Consider the following 22,286-nt stretch of genomic DNA (forward strand, 5'->3'; position numbering starts at 1 on the left):
TGTCACAGTCTGACTCACGTTGTCTCACAGGGAAATGCTTTTACGATCCACGACATGACATCAAAGTCGTTAAGTGGCACAAAGTTGAGCCAATGTTGACTTTGGTTATAATGAAGAGACAACGTTCTCCACCAAAGGGTTTTAGGAAACCGGCATGTGGATCCATTCAAATAAGACAATAATGGACCATGCAAAAAACAAATAGAAAAAAAACCTTGAAAAAACTGAATGAAACCACCACAAACCCAAAGATAAAGCATAGATGGAACAAAGAATGTTATTTGTACTTTTTTTTTATTTTGGCATTTCTTTGTTTTGCATTTATATTAAGCAAAGTGCATCTTATTTTCTTTTTCTCATCAACACATTGCACAATACATAAATAATGATGCATATAAAACGTCTTCATATTTACAATTAATAATATATTTATATATAACATAAAATACATTTTTCGCTTCTTATTTTATTTAATTAAATCTTCGTCATTTATTAAACAAAGTCCGTCAGAATTTTATACTTTCTTCTTCTTCTTCTGTTAAAACTTTTTTTCTCTCTCTTTGAACCTCTGGAACAAAAAAGGAAAGTGGGTGTAGTCTGTTTGTGAAGGGGCAGAGGAGGCAAGGAGGGTGTAGAAGAGGAAGGCTGCTGCTATCGGGTGTTGAAGATGACTTCCAACCAGCACGGGCAGCTACTGATGAACTGTCTGGTGTAGCACTGTCCCCAGCCTTTCACAAAGCTTATCTGCACTGTGAAGCCGGTGCGAGGCTGCTGAGTGAACTCGTGGTCGTTCGGCCTCTGCAGGCTGCTGGCCTTGTCATAGTCAAAAGCTTTGATGGAGAAACCGGGGAACACCTTATGCACCAGCAGCGTGCGCGAGTCCGGGTTGTCCAGTGTGGCCGACTTAATGAAGATGGGGTAGCAGCTGCGGTTGTAGACCCACACCCCGTCTGGCTCACGCGTCAGCTGGATGCCATAGCCGATCTTGGCCCGCACCATTTGCACCAGCTGGGACTTGTTGTCGGAGCAGAGCTGGCCCAGGCAGAAGCCGTTCCCCTGAGGTAGATCATAGAAGATGTCCAGAGAGGGCTCCTGGACTGAGTAGAGGCGCCCGACGCGTGTCTTCTCCTCCCAGTATGCCACCACGCACCAATGGGCCCGCTCGCCAGACTCCTGCATTGCCAGGGAATCTGAAGAAGGAGACGGAAAGAAGGAGATGGTTAGACCTACTGGAAGGTGCACAGGAACATGACGACACTGAACATCAGACCATAAAATACACAGATCAAGAGGAAAAGAAAAAGAGGTGTGAGGGGTGTTGCCGGAGGCTGTCATGAGGGACAAGTGATCAGAAATATCTTTCGAAACTACTATGAAACTACTCAAACATTGCTACATCCCCACAACTTCTTCCTTATCCCTGTCTTGGGAAATGGAGAATGCGCTTTAGTCGGGAGCCAGAGCTAAACTGTCATCCTCAATTTCTGCCATACAGGAAAACCATGTTGGAATTCCTGGACTTCAGACAAGAGAAGCAACTCAGAGACACTGGCAGGCAAGTGTCCACACGCAGTACAATATTTGTCTAGGCATTAAATGCTTATCTTCTGTCTGGCTCGCTGTATTTTTGTAGCAGCGTGGCCAACAATGTGCTGACGTCAACCCACTGTCTCGATCATCTCATCTCTCTACAGCAACATGCTTCACTCTGCTGGAGGAAATTAGAAACTATGTCTGAATTTGTGTTTTACGAAGACAAGGCCGAAGTAACTGAGCAACAGCAACAAGACGAGGGACTTTCACATAAACACATAAACTATCCCCCGGCTACGGTGGAGCACACGGTGTTTGGCTGCCGAGCGAGGCAGGCCGTTAACTCTCAAACCCTGGTGTCTGAATCGTTGACAAGCTAGGCCTCTCCAGTCTAAAGTTTCCCCTGAGCGTAAAAGAAGTGTAGCATTGGCCATGCTCCAGTTTCCAAACTGGCCCCCTTCTTACATCCCCACCTCCTCCCTCTCCTGTCTCCCTTTAGTGTGCCTCCTGTGCCGTCCCTCTCCCCCGTCATATCTCTATTCCACAGAAATCTGGCTCCCAGCTACTCCCAGCTAGAATAGAGTGGGAGCCAGTCAGGCGCAAGGGAAATAGAGGGAGACAGAGAGAGTGCGAGAGGAAAGAAAGAGGGGGCGGGGTGGGGAAGAGAAGGAATGCTTTTCACATATTTTGACTGTTACTTTTGCAACTTTGCTTCCTCTCCTGATTTTTAGGCGTCTCTTGTGCATTTCAGGTCATCACCTAATTGCTGCAACTTCTATCAACTGCTAAACAATCTCTTACATTTCCTCTCTTCTCTCACACATACCCACACAACCACACACACACACTGAAATCCAGCCTTGATGAAAGACACATTCAAGGGTTAAGAAAGCTTGAAGAGGGGAAATATATGTGAGGGGAAAAAAATGAACAGAGCCCCTCTCAGAGTCACTTCAGTTGCCACCATCCTTCCCATCCGACCCCAGCCTACCCCCACCCCCCACCTCTTTCCTCGTTTCATCCTGTGGTGGCTGCGAATGTAACCGGTAATTTGGAAGGTCCCGTCTGAGACAAACTGCAACGTTAATGCGGCAGGATCTCTGCCGGCCTGAGCGGACTCACCGCGGCCTGTCATTAGCCTTCATTAGACGCAGGGAGAAGGAGGAAAAAAGGGAAGAAAAAGACAACACTGGGAGAAGAGAGACAGAAACAGGGAGGAGGGGAGGGAATGTGGAGGGGGGAGAAAAACTGAAAGCATGCCTTCCGTAAAACAAGAGGGACTGTGTTCTTTGAAGTTGGTCAGAGCCAAGCCTCGGGGAGTTTATCGTAAATCCGTCCTCATGGGGTGCTGGGGGAAACTAAGTACCCGGCTATCTACCTTAGACTAAATGGAGTTAAAAAAAGCATTTATCTTTAAGATAAGACACAGAAAGTGTCTTTTGTGTCTCGGGTTGATGTCAAACAGAATCTCTGATTCCGGCCGGGGCTTTGCTCTCAGGTCTGTTTTACATGTATGTACAGGAACAGCCAGGTTTGATAAGAAGAAGGACGCGTTGGACTTTCTTAACAGCTGATAGAGGGCCTGCTGGTGGAGCTCACCTGTGGGGCCCTGTGTGTGTGTTTGTTATTGCTGAGAGAGACAGGGCCTGGCGTCAGAGGTCATTAGAGCGGCTGCCTGTCTGAGCCTGTCATTGCAGCCTGAAAACACCCAGCTATTCAGGACTACACTAACTGCCCGGCTTCCCCTCCCTCGTCGCCTCTTTTCTCTTCTCCTCTCAGAAACTCTGGCTGGTGGTAAGTGAGAACCACAGAGGAGAGAAAAGCGAGGGAGGGATAAAAGCAAAGGGTTGAGTAGAGACAGAAAAACAACAGAGGGAAATCTGATGGGCAACAGAAAGGGTCAATGAGTAAAGCGGTGATGTTAGAAGTATTCAAATCCTTTTTTCGTGTAAAAGTTGCAATACCACAGTGTACAACTGCTGCATTACAGGCCCCGTCTTGCCAGAGACAGATGAAAAAAGGATGCTGAAAGATGATAATTGGCCAAAATAATCTGACTTTTAGTCCCTAGTATGGGCCAAGCTCCAGAAAACACTGAATCCTGCACTTATTCTCTTTTGTTAGACCCTCCCTGACCAGCAAATGCCCACGTCTTCCAAAATCCAAGTCTTCTCAGACTTCCTCCACACCCACAGATTTTCACAGGACAAGTACTACACTCCTCGTGTAGGTGGGTAAGCGTCATTTTAAAATCAAACCACTTTATATAATGTTAGCTCAATCTATAATGTATCATATTTTATGAGCTTGATCATATGTTTTGTTTATAAGGATCTGAATCTATATCCTAACTATAGCTGTAAATGGAAGAACTACCAAAAAACTGATCAGGTGAATTGAGTACAGTAGTTGTGTACTATTTCATTTCCACTGCTGTTAAGTGATGTGGGGCTTTTGGTCCAGCAGCGTGACAGCAGCTACCCTGAATTCTTCCCATTCCTCCGCAGTTGGATAAAAAAACTGACTGTAAACTAATATGAGTGGGAGTCCATCGAGACAATGACAAAAATAAATATAGCTACAGGATTCGGTCCAGCTCAAACTCTCCTCACAGGTAAACAAATCCAAAGTTTTTCTGTTCAGTACATCAGCAGAGAGAAAGCGAGACAGGCAGACTCCTCCATCTGTGGGGCGCAGCCTTGTGAAGAGTATGTTCACAGCTTGTCCTGACAGCAGATGAGCTTACACCTCATGAGTAATGCTGCTGAACACAGAACCACACACACACACATATAAACACTCACTAATTTGAGTGGCCCCATACCAACACACCTTGTTCCAAGTGCAAGGCTCATTTAACTGAATTTTAATTTTTAACACACGTGTTTGTGCTTGCGTTTGCGTGTGAGATGTCCAAACAGTCGAGCTCCTCGTGTTACAGTCTGACACTATTTCAGGTGCTTCTCGCATAGGTGTATGCGTGTGTGTCAGACGGTGTCGTCAGAGTGTCTGCACCGAGTCCGTCTGTCCTTGGAGCGCTGTGTTTCCATCAGCTCCAACCCCTGAACACTTACAGAGCTGTCTGTAGTCTCTGTCTGTACATCTGTCTGAGTGTCTGTCTGCTTTCTGGATGTCTGCCTATCGAAGCATTAGTCCGTCTATCTGTCTGCTGCCCCACCTGCTCGTCTGCTCTGCGGCCTTTCAGCCCATGTGTCTCAGGCTTCTCCTCACTGGAGATAAGCTGGCTAGCTGGCAGCCTGAGGCCATCTGTCAGCCCGGCCCTCTCTGCTCTGCCTCTGTCAGATGTCTGTTGCTGGTCTGTCCCGTTCTGGTTTGTCCCATGGGGTCCAAACATAACCCCCCTCAAAAAAAAAAAAAAAAAAAAAAAAGGACTTTCCATGATGGTGTGGAGAGCTAAAATGTTGATAGATCGTTGCACAAAGATACTGCAGCAGACCGGTGTGGAGCGCGTCGTGTGATTGTGGATGATAATAATAATAATAATAACAGGCCTTACTGAAAACATTTTTTGCAAAGTAAGAAAATGCAAGAAGCAGCTGGTGAGAGCTAATGTGGATGCCATTAGCAACACTGTGCAAACAAAAACAGCATATTGCACCATGTTTTTTAGGTATTTAATGGATGATCAGCTTATGGTCTGCAAAGGGGGGGGGGGGGGCTGCTACAACAAAACTGGATGCTCTTCAAAGAAATATGTAAATATAAATGTTAATACATGCATGCAAACTACTTAAACCACAGCGGAAAGACGGAATATATGGCAAATAGACACACACATACATGTGCACACACACTACTAGCTCCCCTGTGGATTTTAATGGTCCTACAGTCTTAAAAAGTGGACGCCACGCTAGCCAAGACAATTGGACTTGGTCGAAGGGAGGAGGGATGGCTGAAAGGGGGGGGGGGGGGGGGGGGTGATGACAGACTGGGTGCTTCTCTCAGGGCCAGAAACACAGTCTGGAAAGGTTAATCATTACCTCTGTCTGACTCCACACACACACACACCAGGTCACTACTATTCTTAGGAGTCAACAGTCACAGAGTAACACGCCTGCGCCCTCACACAGACACGCACAGACACACACACACACACACACAACTTTCAACCTTCAGGTCTGGACACAACACTATCAACATCAGTAAATAGTGAGGAGGCTCCTGAGAACCGTCTCGTATCGATCTCTGAGAGCTCTGTGTGTGTGTGTTTGTGCCTCTCTCAGCTCAGACGTGTAATGACCCTGTCGTCATCGAACACACACAAGGCGGCTGAAGAGAGGAATGAGGAAGACATGAAGGAAACCGCTCAAGGGGGAAGGAAGGACTCTTCACGGTGCCTTATTTTCTAAGTCAACACCCTCTCTCGAGCCGGGGAAAGTCTATTTCAAAGGTCAAGGGTCACCCTGGAGGCATTCCTTTTGTTCCCTCTGCCATGCCATATATGCTCAACCTTGTGGGTATGTGTGTCTGTAATGAAAGCCTGGACATTTCTCTCTCCGTGTCCACAAAAATATTTGGTCTCATTGATTTTTTTTTGAGTTAATAGAAGTTAGAGTCCTCAGCAGTGGGTTTGTAGCCTGTCTTGTTCCCTTCGCTTTTTCAATGACAGGCGACCTCTTCCAAATGACAAAGGTTAGCCAATCTGTGCAATGAAGACAGATAATACAACACTACAATCTTGTAAGTTGAAGACACAGATTGTACACAGTCTGGCCAGTTTATTTTTTCACTGTTGAAAGGTATGACTCAGTCTGCTCTTAGGATGACTGTGATCGGTTACTTGTTGTGCAGCAGAGCATGCAACTGGTAACCAAAAAGCTGAATTATCTTATTTATCATCTGCATTTTACCGTTTGTCTTAAAAGAGTACTCCACCAATTCAGCATTGCACTCCTTTAACATCGTCGGACAAAAAAACATCAGTCAAATCAGTTCCTCGTCAAAACCTTCTAACTACATTACCCAACTGCCACCACTTCGGTCAGAGATTAGGGCGTGTTGTGCTAGTAGCGGCTAGTGTCGTCTGCAGTCTGTACCCTCAAGCAGAGATGGGCAGCGGCCTACAGAGGTCTGGTGAGCTCACTTCCTCCAACAACCCCAGATTTTTTTTTTTCAGCCCCAACTGACCAGCCTCAAGTAATGTTTGCGCCTCTCCCTTTGGGGCCACAAAAGCTTTCATTCAACTTTCTTCACATATGAAGTAGCACATGTACCTGTAAACAGGCTTTGATGTGTAAAATCGGTGCAGTTTCCCTTTAAGTTTAGTCACAAACCAGCAAGCTTTGACAGTTTTCACTGTCTATGAAGCAGAAGAAATCGTATATCGTTCAGCCCTCTTAGACAGGTAGATAAATAGATTGATAGTGGTGAAAGAGGAAGTGCCTCTTGAGGGTGGCAGGTTATGAAAAAAAGATGTGAAGTCCCTCCCCCATTTCAAGAAACCTAAATAAGCCATGATGGCAGGAAAACCACACAGGGGAGTGGCACAGTTTTGCTATCTACAGATCTGACTCCTTGCAGAAACACAGATAGAGAGAATGAGTTGCAGACACGCCATCTCTAACATGAACCATCCGGCCACGACCGGGAGAAGATAAGGAGAAGAAATGGCGCATGTTTTCCTAATGCCTCCATCTACAGTATAATTTTCTCTGAGTGGAAGTTTCTGCTATAATTACATGATCCACATGTCTTGATGTCGCTCAGGAGTGGTGTTTTTCTTAGTGTGAGATAAAACACGAGAAGGTTTCACAAATAACTGGGGACAATCCTCCATTTACATCCACATCATCACACAACTACTACACTACTTTTTCACTGAAGGACATTTTGTGTCCCTGTAACACCTCCTTCCTACTCCTGCTGGGTTACTATTCAAACACTTCATCATGCTGACCCTCACACACACACACACACTATCCCCTGCAGTCCAGATTTCCCAGGGTGACCGGACAAATAAACACAAGCTAGTTGGACACAGGGTGCCAGGCCGGCCATAATGATGTCATCAGCTCGCTTTTGCAAACACACACACGTCAGAAGATCACCCACAGGCTCCATATCTCAAAGCCATTCACACACATGCATGCATACACACACGCATAAACACGGCGCTACGGGCAGATGGACAGACAAGCTGAACAATCACCTACATTGTGTGGCTCTGAAACAGCGTGGGAACTAAATAATACAGGCACCACAAACAGAGGGAGACAACCTGCAGAGCCAGTTGTGTGCAGTCTGAGCTTTTGTTGTGTTTCTGCTCTGTTATTAATAATTGTGTGTGTGTGTGTGGGTGTGTGTCTGTGTGTGCATGTGTGGTTATATGCCAGTGCTGTGGTCTATGATAGAGATGTGGCCACTGACAGGACAGAGTCTGTCGATGACATAAAAAGATACACCCCCTTGTCCGAGTACACAAAAGCCGAAGCGACTACATGAATGAGCAGGAGGCAGGAGGGTAAAGAGACAGCAGCCATGTGTGTCACACAAGAAATCACACACACACACACACACACACACACACACACACACACACACACACACACACACACACACACACACACACACAGGTTTACAGGAATGTGTCTCCACTTATTTCCATTTCCATCTTTATCCTGCTGAAGGCAAGGGGGGCGGGGGAGTTCTCCCTCCTTTCCTCTTTCTCCTTCACACACACTTTCTTTCTCTCTTAATACATTGAGGTGATGTCAAAATTCACTTCCACAGAGTGACTGCAAACCAAAACAATGTTCATCTTGTTCTGGGCTTCCCTCCAGCTCTGGCTTGGTGCCAAATCTGCATAGCCCACCTTTCCATCAACAAGCCATGCTAAGGTAGGCAAATGTTCTCAGCTGTAAATGTTATCTTGATGCTACGCTAAGAACAAGACAGCACAGAGCATCTGAATCTGAGAAGAAATCTTCAGAAAAACCAGGCAGGCTATGCACGCTTTCCTCTCCTCTCTTTTTTCCCCTTCTCTCCATCCTCGGCTGTCTCCCCGTGCTGTTTTTTAGATTTGTGCAGCATAATGACACAGGGTGGGGAACAGAGGACGGCCAAAACCAAAATTAAGTCCCTTGCCAAGAGGCGGCTTGGCTGCCGCGCAAGGAGAGGAAGTGGGGAGTAATGAGAGATCCTGGCCCGGCATGGAGCGGCCCGGCTCTGCTCTGCTCAACTCGCTGGCTAACGCACAGCTTCCAAATTACAGAGAACACAGCAGAGCTGCCGGCCATCTCTCCCTCCACCCAAAGCCGCCATCTTCTCTCCATCTTCATTCCTTACTCTTAGTGTTCAAGCAAGGGGGAAAAAACAAAAAGAAAATCAACCAACAGTTTCACGGTGAAGAATGTGTTCGTTTCCTCTTCAAAACGCCTCTATAACAAATCACCTGGCTGTAACATACATTTATATCTGTGTAGAAGTAAAACAAGTGTTCAGTTTCCTTCTCCCTTTCTTGTTTTATTCCCTCCCTCCTTTCTGGTTGGTGCACCCAAGTGTTTGTTTTCCGTCAAGATGAGGCCTCGGCTGCCTCCCTGTCCGCTCGCCTTTTCCTCAAAGACATGAGGTCATATCCTGCGCAGCCCTTTCCTTTCCCTGCTAACCCAAACAAGGCAGGAATGCAGAGAGAGAGAGAGGAGGGAGACTGAGGGTGCTCTGTCTCTGAGCTGAGCTGTTGACTGCTGGAAGTTAGTTTCCAATAAAAAAACCCATCTAAGATAATGTCTTAGGTATTACATTGGTGATAAACAAATTCAAAACAACACACCGGCTGTTTCTCTCGCTGGGCTTGGACCAAAAATGGGCCGTTTCTTCAGGGCCTTCCATTTGACAGCAGAACTAGTTTGATTTAATGAACCGAGGTGCCAAGACTAAATTTAATCTCTGTCAGAGCCCCTGATGAAGGTTATACCTCCAGCCGATTCACTGGATGACTAATTGACTGATGGGCTGGCCGACTGTCTGTCGAGTGAGATGACTGGCTGGTGGTATAAGAATACAACTCGGCCTAAATTTAACCTGCAGTGGGAGGAAGCGCCTGTGTGACAGTCGGCCGTGCGCCAGGGCTCGCACCAGGTCACTCTATCTGCCTGTCTGTGTGTATGTATTGGTGTGTGTGTGAAAATGTGTGTGTGTGTGCGTACATGTCACCGTGGCCCGACCGGATCCTCTTACACACAGGCACTCCGGGTCAGTCCCCGATGGCACCAGCAGGCATGCCACCGACACACACACACACACACACACACATCAATGCTACACATCCAATAAGAGCTTGGCACAAACGGAGGTCTATAACTCACATTTAAAGAAGAGTTAATGCATGTACAGAATGTACAACCTAAAGCTGGGTCCTCAGTGCTTCTTTGGACTGAATGTGTCCAAATTACCAAGTATCAAAACTATCAAGAGCAGAAAACTGGCACTGGATGTCTGGTCAGGTTCGTAAATCTGTTTACTTACTCTTTGACCAGATAGTTCCAGACTCAATTCAAAATTTGGCCAATTTTAGACACTGGAAAGTTCTTGTACATCTGCTTGTGTTTAACAACATTCAGCATTTGAGAACGTTTGGATTCTTTTTTTTTCTTTTAAATGAAAAAAAGGGGAAAACTTAATTTGTTAAACTGTTGTTTCCGTATCGAGACCAAAATTAAACTACTATATCACTGCAGCACAAGGATGGAAAAATTTTAAATGTTACTCAGCCTGAGAACAACACATCTCAACACTCAACAGATCTATAACCAGGAATCCTGTGCCCTCTTAACCCTGACCTGAGCTCCCATTTCCAAATCTTTCTCTTGATCTCTCTCTCCATTTCCTGGGTGACCCAAAACCCCTGAGCCAAGCCCTCAACCCAGCTCAAACCGAGATCAGCACCCCGACACCCAGCTGCAGGCCTCCAGCCATCGACCCCCCTCTCCTCTCCTTTTCTCCTCTCCTCTCCTCTCCACCGCTCTCTGCTCTGTTCCAAGCTGATGACGTGAGCCAGCGAGAGGAGCTTTGGAGCTGGTAGCCTGGCAGGCAGCCTAGTTTGCATTTGCGCTTGTCGCTGTCGCAGCTCACTTAACTCCTTCCAGCCTGGACGGTCTCGGTTTTCTGAGACGGAGAGAAGGATGTTTTCTCAAACCTCATCTCATGAGCTCTGTCTGAACAATGTTTTCAAGATGACTGAGGATTTTGCTTGGGTGCTTGTTTTGTTTTTGCTACGGTTTAAGTCCATTGCAGGGTTCAATTTTCTAAAAGTCCACAAGAACCTACTTCAATGCAAAAAAGTAACAGTACAACTCTTGCTGACTTCAAGTCTTTGCCACCCTCCTTCCCTCAAAGACACCCTCCTCTCTCTTCCTTCTTCCTCTCTGTAAATATGTCTGGAGAAGAACATAAAAAGGGCAGAGTGAGTGAATTAGAAGGTCAGGAGCAGGCCTCTGGGAGAGCCATGTTTCTTTTGTCAGGGCCCCAGAGGGAGGGAGTAAAGGAGGGAAGCAGGGAGGGAGGGATTGTGAGGGAGGGGAAGGGAGGAATGGAGCAGCCTTTTTTTCTTCCCTCGGCTTGCCAGGGAAATCATGAGGGCAGAGCACTTCGGCCATCCCGCCCTGGCCTTTCTACCTCTACTGCTTTTACAGAGGGGGCCCATTCACTGGAGCGCTGGCCGCCGCTCCCATGTCATCCTCGCCAGGAAGGAAAACAGGGGAGGAGGAGGGGTAGTGTGTACGCTTGCCGAGGGAGGGAAGGAGTAAGGGAGGGAGCATGGGGGCGCCTGTTAAGACACCAGTTCTTGGGTTTCACAGTTTCAACTGGGTCTAAAATGTGTCTTTACTTAATGCACACAGGGAGGACTTTAGTGTCCATCTGGGGGTCTGGAGGAGGAGAGGAGAGGCTGATTTCTGGTCCCTCCATTCTTTTAAGCACTGCTCCAATCTCTGCTCCCATCTAAGGACACACACTCACATATGCATGCAGGCAGGCAGGCAGGCTAACCCCTCCATCCCCCTACCACCAAACAAAGGAGGGGGGAAAATGGGCAGCGAACACCAACTGACATAAAACAGGCTTTAAAGGCCCAGTAATGAGAACCATCTGAGGCAAAGGAAAGCAGAGAACAGCATAGAGCAATCTCAGGCAGTGGAGAGCAAAGTCTCTCTCTTGCGGACACCATCTTATTCTGTAGCCTGCGGACAGGGTGCTGGGCGAGGAAGGCAACGCTGCCAAAGGGGATTATGGGAGAAAAGCTGAGGAAGCCCGAAACACGTCCTGCATGAGAGATGGAAGGGGGAAAAAAAGGCGCCTGTGTCTTGCTCTTATCCACACAGAGAGCCCAGAGGAGAGTTAACTGTCTACAAAGACATCCCCTGTACGCACAAACACACCCAAACAAACACTCGCATGTCAGTTGAAGCTGCTTTTTTTCCCCACAATACCGCACGCACAGAGCATATTCTTCTCCAAACAACAGTTGAGCGTGTTTGTCTTCCATTACAACATAACACGGAAAGGGATGAGAGGGAATGGGAGAGGAAGAGGAGAAGAGAGGAGCGTTGTTCAAAGAGCCAGGAGGGAGGAATTTATGTGGATGTGGGAGAAATACACCACCCTCCTTCACTGGCTTTTTTTTTTATTACAGAGGGGAAGCAGGGGCCCCCACAATCACTGCCTCATCACAAGTATGGAGGGGAGATGAGTGTGTGTGTGTTGAGAGGAATCCATAGGAGAAGGAAAAGAAAACAAAAGAGGAAAATAATATGACTGGCAAAGGGGATGAAGAGTAGAAAATGGGTTGAATAGACAGGAAATCTATTTGTAGGGATATTTACCTGAAAGCCCCACAGGGGCCGAGTATGTCGTTCCCCCAGTATCACTGGATGAAGGTCCAGAGTCTGGAGAATCTAATGGAGAGAGAGAGAGAGAGAGAGAGAGAGAGAGAGAGAGAGACTTTGAATTAGTACTGTGTGTGTGTTCCTGTGTGTGTGTGTGTGTGTGTGTGTGTGTGTGTGTGTGTGTGTGTGTGTGTGTGTGTGTGTGTGTGCATGCGTGTGTGAGGAGAGAAGGCAAAGCAGCAGCTGTGAGGCCGTCAATCACTCCAGTGAAATCAATGCCTAATGAAGACGCTGACGACCGAGCTCACACTCTCACACACACAGAGAAGGACTTACAGCGGAGAGTTTCTTACACCCCTGATAATCCCCCATAATCCACTGCTTCAGGAGGAACGTTAGCCCTGCATCTCTGCATAGACGAGCTACTGATCTGGAAAGAGCTGTAGTCTCTCTGCTAATGACTGAGGCGAGAGTTTGGCCTGGAGACTGTGATCCCTGCTCAATAACCAAATACAGATCAAATACTAGAAGACTGTGAGTGCAACACTGTGTGTTCTGGGTCTCCTTCTTTAATAACCTTCCAAACTGGTCTGATAACTGTCTCTATATTGTTCCTGTTCCAGCTTTTCTCTCCAAGGACAGAAAGAGCTGAAAAATATGTGTGAATTTGATGTGTTTAAGCTAAATCAGAAACCTCAGTCTTCACACCAGCAGCTAAGATATCAGAAATGTTTGTGCCTCAAAATGAGTTAAATATGTGTGTGTGGCTGCCTTGGAAATAGAAATTTTGGCAGAATACACTCCATCCTAGCAAAAACAATGAGGCAAACAGAGCTCCGAAAAACCTTGAAAGCAGCTCACCATAGATTTTCTTAATGGCGCACTAGCAGGCAGACAAGAGGGGAAAACCAGTCATTCTCTCTCACCCTCTCTTTGCATTTGAATACTTAACTCCCACCAAGACTTGTAATGTCGACCAGTTTCAACATGACACCTGAATGGAGCTTCAACAAAACCGCTGTGTGCGCCGAGCGGAGCAGCACACCGCTGGGAGAAGGCTAGCTCTGCTGCAGAGCTGCTGCTGGTAGCTTGGAATTCACTAATGATACATTCCTTTTGCTGCACGTCAATGCTGCTCCTGCACCTACCATCCATCGAAGCGCAGCGTGCGGTGGTGGTCACCTCCGCTCTGACTGCATTATGACTCTAAAGTGCAGTTTTTCTGATGAATATATTGTAGGGAACATGCCCATAACTGTTACACTCAACTTGATCGCACCAAAGTCGCAATAAAAAAAAGCTAAAATTACAAAATGTAAACTGAAGGGAAAAAAAAGATGATTCTTGCCATACAGTGTGTGGGGGTTGAGTAAGCATTTAATCCACATATGGCGAGGAGGAGGAGGAGGAGGTGGATGGTGTTTCTGTTGAATACTTCCACTCTCTAGCTAACAGATCGTCTCACTGGCCTCCTGTTTGACCAAGCGGAGCTGCAGTAGCTATGAAGTAATTAAGAAACAGCGACCAGAGTGGTTTCACTGCGAGCCCTACTCCCCGCCACCCTGCCCCGTCCGGACGCGGCCCGTGCTGCTGTGGTCGCAGTAACGAGATGCACGGGCATAGCCCAGCCTGCCTCCCTTTCATTGGCTGCCAGCAGCCTTGCCCTAGTCTCCCGGGCAACAGTTCACAGCTGACCACAGGGCTGAGGGGGCATCAGAGAGAAAGAGCTAAACAGTGTGTGATTTATATTCCCCAGAGCTGAAACAAGGTAGCGTTTTATGTCCAGGCTGCTTTCATTTTGACCGCTGCTGCTGGAGCGGACAGGCACCCTGACACATATAACCCCACTTCCTGCTCACTGGAATCATAAAACCATCATCATAAAATACAGCGCTCTTCCGCTTCATGCAGATTTTTACAGAGTTTAATTGCCTTCTAAAAGTTATCTATGCAGATTTTCTGAATGTCATGATGATTTAACACTGTTATATAAAGCAAATGCAAAGAATAGTATAGAAAGTCGTAATAGCCTGCAGTAATGGGAAGGAGCTGATGACTGACAGCTCCCTGAGGCACAGGGGAAAAACCCCCATCTTTCTGCATGATAAGCTCATCTGTCCTCTGTGTGTGTGTGTGTGTGTGTGTGTGTGTGTGTGTGTGTGTGTGTGCGTCCTCCAGTTTGCTCCATTGTTCTATTAATATGTTGTCTTTCACCCTCCTTCGTCAATACAGACAGACAGACAGACAGACAGTCTCCTTTGATTGACCACAAATGCAGCTGCAGCAACAGAATGCAACCAAACAAGGAAATAGCTTGACAGGTGAGCCTAGAGACTGTTGTACCTTTTCCACTTAAATTATGAAAAACTATGATTTCAACAAAAAGCATATTTATGGCAGGAGTCAGACGAGCGACCTGGTGATATTTTCCTTTTCTTGTTCTGTTCCTGTTGCCAATATTTAGTTCCCACACAGTCACACCAATTTAAGTTTTTGTGTTTTTTCAGTTTGCTCTGAAAAGGGGAATGGGGTGGTAACATGAGTTGTATAATCATTTCCTTTGTCTTCATCCAGCTTATATTTCCTATTTACCTTCTTGTTTCCTTTCATCACAGGAAAGTCTCCAAATGAACTTGCTAGCTCTACCCTGAGACAGACGTCACAGCAGCAGAGGGTCGAGTATGAAGAAGATTCTGCTCAGTATTTTGGATCGATTTTTGTTCGTGTTTAAGGTTTTGGAGAGGCCTTTCAGGTAAAAAAAAATATTGCCAAAGCCTGGTAAATAAAGATGACAAATACAGAGAGAAGCGAGGCTTTGAAGAGCCACAGCTGCAGCTGCAATGACTTCCTATTGTTTTCACTCACTGAAAACCACTTTCTCCTTCTCCTGACTAACTGGATGGCTGGTCGGCCGACTGGTCATTGTTTAACTCTGAGCTTTTCCTGCACTGACAGATAGACAGAAAGGGGTAAATGAGCAAAGACGCGAGGGAGAGATTGAGAAAATTTAAAAAAACTGAAAAAATTAAAAACCAAGGCCTTGCCAGTCCCACACACAGTCTAAGAATTTACATCTTTGTCACAATTTCTGTGACATGAAAAGAAACTGTTGCAGAGAGTTAAAAGGATCCTATCTCCTTCCCTTCCTACTCAGTCTCGCACTATTCTGGTTATAGGCTGAAATTTAACACACTTCAAAACCGACTTAATAGGCGATGACATAACCTGATGCCACTTTCCGGCACCAGGGAATAGGATGACAACCACAGCAGCATGTGGAGTCTGGCACAGATGGAGAGAGAAAACAATTAAACACGACCAAAGCTTGTTAAGGGGGGGAAAAAAAAAAACAGGTGGAAGATCATACACAAATTCCCTCCCTCAGTCCCTAAAACAAACACATCCAAACAGAGATGTGGGACTGTGACACACACACACGCCCTCAACCTTAATCTGTTGATTAATTCAGCTGATAAAGGCTGACTGGCTCCAGAGACGCCGCTGTCTGTCTGTTCCTCTCTCTCTGCAATTTACAATAGATAGAAGGACACACAAACAAACACCCATACAACTCCCTCTCAGACACACACAGACACACACACACACACACAATATGCCCCAAGTGATGTGCCAGTCAGTCTATAGCTGGTATCTCAACTTTGTGCTGCTTTGCCCTGGCTGCCAGCCATGCTAGAACTGCCCAGCCAGCCAGGCGTGCCACTCCACAGCTATCATAAATCACAACATAACATGGAGCCATTTCCTACACACACACACACACACACAAATGCACTGCAGGGGTAGTGTGTAAGACTATATGCAATATGTAATATCAGACATATCAGACAACACAAACGTTCTTGAATGCAAGATGGCCTTTTAAATGTGTATGTTTTGCAAAAATAAAAAAATATGTGGTCCAGACAAAAATATACATGTGCCTGTGTGTGTTTATATATGTAGATTAAACTCACCTGGTGGTTTAAGATAGTCCATGGGATAGCGAGAATATGGAGGAGGAGGAGACTCTGCATGTGGGGGGGAAAAAAAGAAGCAGAGCATAAGAAAAAACAAGGGAGAGATTTCAACTTTATGATAAGAGTTGTCGTTCTTCAGGGAAAAGGGGGTTTGGGTCTGTCAGCTCAGCCTGGAGAGGCAGGCAGTGAGGCCGGTCGTGCGGCTATTGCCTTTCATTGGCAGGCAGATAAACAGGGGGCCGCCTGGCGCCAGGAGGGCCACTATCAGCGTCTAGGACAAACTGAGATACGGGCCTCTTTTGGCCCGGGACGCCAAGCAAGCACACACACACACAGGCCCTGGAAACTTCAGCGTGGAAAGACTGTAAAGCCCTGGCTGAGTCGCTTTGCACTTTGGAAATGCCAATTGTGAAATGCTGAAATGCCAGATAGGCTGTTTGTTTGAAAAGCGGGGCTTTGATGAAGTTGAAAATATCTTGATTTAACTTGGAATAAACAACTCAGAAGTGCTAGCACCTTTGACGTGCCAAAAACAAACATGTCGTTAAAGTTGGATCGCAGGCTAATTAACAGATCTCTATTAAGAAATCAACACGTTTAACATTTTAAAAACACAATCGTGATCATACAAGTTGGAGGATAATTTTTTGGCAGAGAAGATCCGTGATGGGAGTATTATAATGTGACATGTCAAATTCAAATTTCATGACAAAACAGTGCAGAAAAGATGAAGAGGACCACTTGGCACGCTTTCCACATGGGTCAAGTTTGACCTTATGGAAACTCAATACAACCGTGCCAAGAGAGGTGATGTCATCTGAATTAGGCTAATTAGTCCTTAAGAGCCCGGCAATTCTTTGACATAATGTCACGGTGTCTGAATTTGTACTTGATTCAAAATTAGGCCCGACCACCAGAGAATTAAACGCAATTTCAGAACTTTTGTTGTGAAGATGAGGTTATTAAAATAATCCAGCTCACCGAGTTCACAAAGCCTGCTCATGTGGTGCGGGTTGCAGCAAACGAGCTCTGGGTTGATTTTCCCGTAGGATTCACAGCAAGACAGCCTCTTCAGCTCCGAGGAATGCCTGAGGTCCGGCCACCTGAACACTTTGTAGAGCAGCATGGGGAGAGAGTAAGACTGTTGACCCACTTTGGCGTCCACTTTGCTGGGCAGGAGCAAGCAGGGGCTTCGGGCACCCCCCTTGGACTCCACCGCCTGCAAAAGCACTTCTAATTGTTTTTCTTTGATCTTTTTCAGTATCGAGTGGGTCAACGCCTTCAATTCAGCCTCCGACCCGGCGTTGGACTTGGCCACCTTTGTCGTTTTGCCCATGCAGCAGCCCCCGGAGGCATGCGTCCCTCTATCCGCCTCCCCGTCGCCCTCCACGGGCGCACGGCTCCTCCAGAGTCGCCGGACGAGCCCCGATCGTTTGGTCCTAAACATGCGGGACGAAAAGAGGGTTCCCCGGCTAAAAAACGAGCATGGTGTCCGCAAATCATGAAGATTCCGGGATCCGAGTCCAGGCAATGATAAGCAGCCTGAGAAAATACGGTGGAAAAACTGGGAGCTGGATAAGCAGAGGAAATCTGTAGCATACGCCAGTCTCTGTTGCCTTCTCCTGCAGACTAGATCACCGAAAAGCAGTCGAGGTTCACGGGACAGTCAGCTTTTCCTCTGGGGAGAAATAACCATCGCCCCCGGGCGTTTAAGACTAGGCTATAATAATGAATCTAGCAGCTTATACACCTCTATAGCGGCGATGAGAAATCTGCTACAACACAGAAGCATGTAGCCTCAATGTGTTACAATCATTCACTTGGTGATGTGCAGCCTAGCGCTGTGAGCTGACCCCTTTAAATCACACTCCGTGTCGATTTTCAGCGTATAAACACTGTCAAAACATCTTTCTATGCGCATCAGCTGTAGTGGAAATGAGACAAACTGGGGCCTAATTAAGCCTAAACGCTATCACAATTATCCCATGAAAACCGAAGCTCGCCGCTGTGTCTTCAAGAGCATTAATCCACAAAATCCTTGATCCGACTGCACAGAGTAGGGCTCTCTCCACCAGGCTTGCGGAGGCTTTTATTTATCCGTTATCGTCTAAATGTGCCACTCGTCTGCAGAGGATGTGGTCTGCTGGCAGGAATGAGTCTCGTCCGAAGAGCCAAGGATCAAATCCAGGACTGAATCTCTAACCCGAGTTGAGTTGCGTTTGAAAAGCCAGAGAGAAAGCGAGAGAGAGACCCTCTGGTTACGTCCAACGCAGCGAGTCTTGTAACCTATTTTAGTTGCCGAATCCCTTAAAATAAAATAATCCAACCTCGTATCGCTCACGAAGTTTCCGTGTCTGAGTGTGGAAAAAAGCGAGCCGACGAGTGATTTCGAGGGGGGTAAAAGGCTCTCTGTCTGTAAATGAGGCGGATGGTTTGGGTGCCCTTGCTCCGTCTCCAGTCTCCAGTGCGCATTGACGCGCCCGGTCACGTGTGTGTCTAGACACCCTGTCGCTTAAAAGAAATGTGATTGTGTTGCGCAAACAACAGACCAAGTAGAGCCCACAGCGCGCGCGCGCGCGCGCACACACACACACACACACACACACACACACACACGTACACAAACACACGCACACACAAAAGGAGCAGAAAAGTTAAGATGTTCCTAGAAAAAGTTGACAAAGTGTAAAGTTGAGATTGGGAGCACGGGGTTGTGAAACTAAAGCAAAAGATAGGAGCCTAAAGCAATTTCTGTTAAAACTTTTGAATGTTAAATAAATGGTAAATATGTGGAGCATAAATCTACTTTAGGCCCTTTGTATGTTATTAAACCATTTTTTAAAAATGTTTTTCCCTGGGATACCTGATGTGTTTGATTCGTGGATTTTTTTTTAGCAGTTTATTCATGTTAAGCAGATATGTATGTTAAAATTGTGTTTTAATGGAGCTGGAAATCAGTCAGATTGGTGTGTATATATACAGTCCATATAATCCAGGCTTTAACTTTTCTGCTCAAAGTGTCCATTTTTACTCTGGCCATGTTAACCACTCAGGATAGTTTTGCTTGTTTTAAGCATTGGAGCTTTTGTGCCCTATGCTTAGTCTCTCAGGCAGCGCTTGCGGCCCTATTTGCCCCTTTCTAACTAAATAGCTGTTTAAATTTTAACTGTACTTGCATGAGGTTAGAGTTTCCTGACTGTAAATAAGGCCATATCCTGCAAGGGAAGGAGCCTGGAGAGAGACCTGCTAGACTAAACTTAGGGAATAGAAGACGAGGGCGAGCATGTCCGAAACACAGATGAGAGCGCGCTGCTGCCGCCCTCTGGACGTTCAGCTTTCAGGTGGGACACGCACACACACACACACACACACACACACACACACACACACACACACACACACACACACACACACACACGTTTTCTTTGACTTTGCCTGTCTTAATGATCAACACAACAGTTTCCACCCATCTTTATTTATCGAGTAGAACTTTCCACCAGCCGAGGATCAATTTCCTTTCTTGCCTGATAGCAGATGTAACAGCATCTAAACCCTTTATTATTGTCTTTTTAGCCTAAATCCACATTTATCATGACAGGCACAATGGTTTGATTTAATCTACTTACAGCATCCTATGTGGTTAAAGAGACAAAGGAATATAAACACATTTAAGTGAGGCAGTTTGGTCTTTTTTAATTTATACATAGCCTAAACTATAATTTAAAAAAAAAATGAAATGGAAATGTTTTGACTATATTGGCTACTCTGTTGTCAGATCCACTTCATTAGCAGTGATGTATATTGAATGGCAAGAGCCAAACCAGAACCTTATTACCAATAAAATACACCAAACCCTGGTGAAATAATATCATTTTAAACAACAGAATAGATTCACTGCATCTGTGGCTCCAGCCTTTCAGAAGAGCTCAGACACTCCCAGCGTCCTTCAGCCACACTGTGCTGCATAAGCATGAATGCAGGATAAATAAATATTTTTCTAATGTGTGTGTGTCTGCTCCGTAGCCTAATAGTGTTCCCCAGACAGACAGTATCCAGGGGAGGAGGTGCAGGCAGCAGTATGTTAATGTGTCAGTGAGCCAGTGTCGCTGCAGGGCAGGGGGGTGGATGGCTGATAATGATGATGGGAGAGAAGTGCGGGGGTCGGAGGACGAAGGGGAGGGTGTGTGTGTGTGTGTGGATGGGGGTTGTCAAATAGCTCATCCCCGCATTGTCCCAGGATCCCCCACTGGCGCCGAGCAAGAGCGCAACGCAAGAGCCCAAACGGCGCAGGGGACTGCGCCGTTTTCTAAGGCAGTCTGGAAGCAATCAGTCAGGGGAAAAGGTCTGTCAGAGGGATTGTGGAAGTGACTGCAGACACATACCGTCCCCTCCCCTCACTCTACATCTCCCTGCCCTTCCTTTTGTCTGTGTGACTATTCTCCAGACTCCAGGAAGTAGCCAAATTTATCTAACCGTTTTCCATTTCAGTCCGACTGGACGAGTGTCTGCATTTCAGCCTGCATAAGCGTGCAAGGCAGGATTGTATTTAACATTTTTCAAACCCATCTTCACATTAATTCAAAATATCCTGACTTAATATTAAATGGTGCATTCAGCTGCATGGGGCCAATAATATGGTCTAGTGTTGTGGACGCTGTATGGGTTAATCCTAATAAAAACTGATATTAGGGACTGTGAAACTGAACCAAGTGGTTTACTTTGCAAAACAAAACAAAAAAAGCAAAGTCTCCTGCAGGGTTATGAATATTTTCTTTCAAATCATCACTTGACTTTGAAAAAAACTTCGTCCAGCAAGTAACAGTTAAATTTGTAGGTCGTATATCACCTATTCAAACAGATGTAACGTCTTAATGGTACTTCCTGTGTCTGTCACCCATGCATGCATTAATAAAACACTCATCCAGAGACAGAACTCTTGGCTTCAGCATATGGTATCCATGTCACCTATTTGTGATGTAAATCTTTTATATATGTTTCTGTTTTTTTAATGTCAAATATTTAAAAATGTGGCCTCCCTCACAGTGCATGGTATCTGCTCATATTGTGGGTTACCAGGACTTTCTTTCTCCACGTTTTCCTGCTAAAAATAAATTACCTCTGCACTACATCCACTTTGCAACATTGCACATTATATTGTTATTATTTGTACAGACTTTCTTCCACTTAGTACTTTCCTCTTTCTCTTATTTTAGTATTAGTATTAAAACTTTCTTTTCTTGTTCAAACTTGCACCAACAACACCACGTCAAATTCCTTGTATGTGTAACATACCTGGCAATAAAGTTTTCTGATTCTGATTCTGATTCTGATTCTAATCTCACAAGGTTTGATACGTGATATTATATAGTTTTATAAATCTGAGTAAGAGATCCTTGCTTTTGTCTGTGCGTTTCGTCATGTGGCCCACACAGCTGATTCAAAAAGAGGGTATGCAGTGGGGTAAAACAGCATTGTAGATGAAGACAGATGATTAATATTCTAGACAGCAGTCCTGGCCTTTACTATAATTTATTGACACAGTGACTGCTTCCAGACAAGGGGTCATGCATATGCAATTAAAGAGGTTTATTCTATCTGAACCACAGTGATCAGAACAGGGTGAAGGAGGCACACTGGGAGCTCATCGTTGCTAAGATAAGAACGATAAAAATAAGACAACTTTAATTAAAAAGATGGAGGAGACTCTTTTTTTCAGCATTTTCACATCTGATATCTTGTCGGGAAAGAGCAAAAACACCCACATTGGTAAATGTCACTGCATAGTTAAAAAATAAAAAAAAAGTCCTGGTGTGAAAAGCGAGAAGCTTTACAATATTAGTTGTAGATTCACCTGTCTTGCACTCGTTTTAGCCGCCTGACCTTTCAGTGAATGGTTAGAGGTCAAAGGTCACTCGCATGTTTCTCTGTTCTTTCT

The 22,286-nt window shown here is 45.8% G+C and overlaps 1 protein-coding gene across 1 annotated transcript; it reads right to left on the reverse strand.

The window, feature by feature from the left end:
- Positions 1–275: 275 nt before the first annotated feature.
- On the reverse strand, positions 276–18,830 carry smad7 (SMAD family member 7). The gene is made up of 4 exons (XM_041058728.1): positions 17,333–18,830; positions 16,349–16,402; positions 12,372–12,443; positions 276–1,190 (listed from the first exon to the last, which is right to left on the reverse strand). Exons 1-4 carry the CDS (start codon positions 17,796–17,798, stop codon positions 652–654), a joined length of 1,131 nt encoding a protein of 376 aa, XP_040914662.1. The 5' UTR covers positions 17,799–18,830; the 3' UTR covers positions 276–651.
- Positions 18,831–22,286: the final 3,456 nt, after the last annotated feature.

The sequence above is a fragment of the Toxotes jaculatrix genome, chromosome 16, assembly GCF_017976425.1.
Source record: "Toxotes jaculatrix isolate fToxJac2 chromosome 16, fToxJac2.pri, whole genome shotgun sequence".
NCBI lineage: Eukaryota > Metazoa > Chordata > Actinopteri > Toxotidae > Toxotes > Toxotes jaculatrix.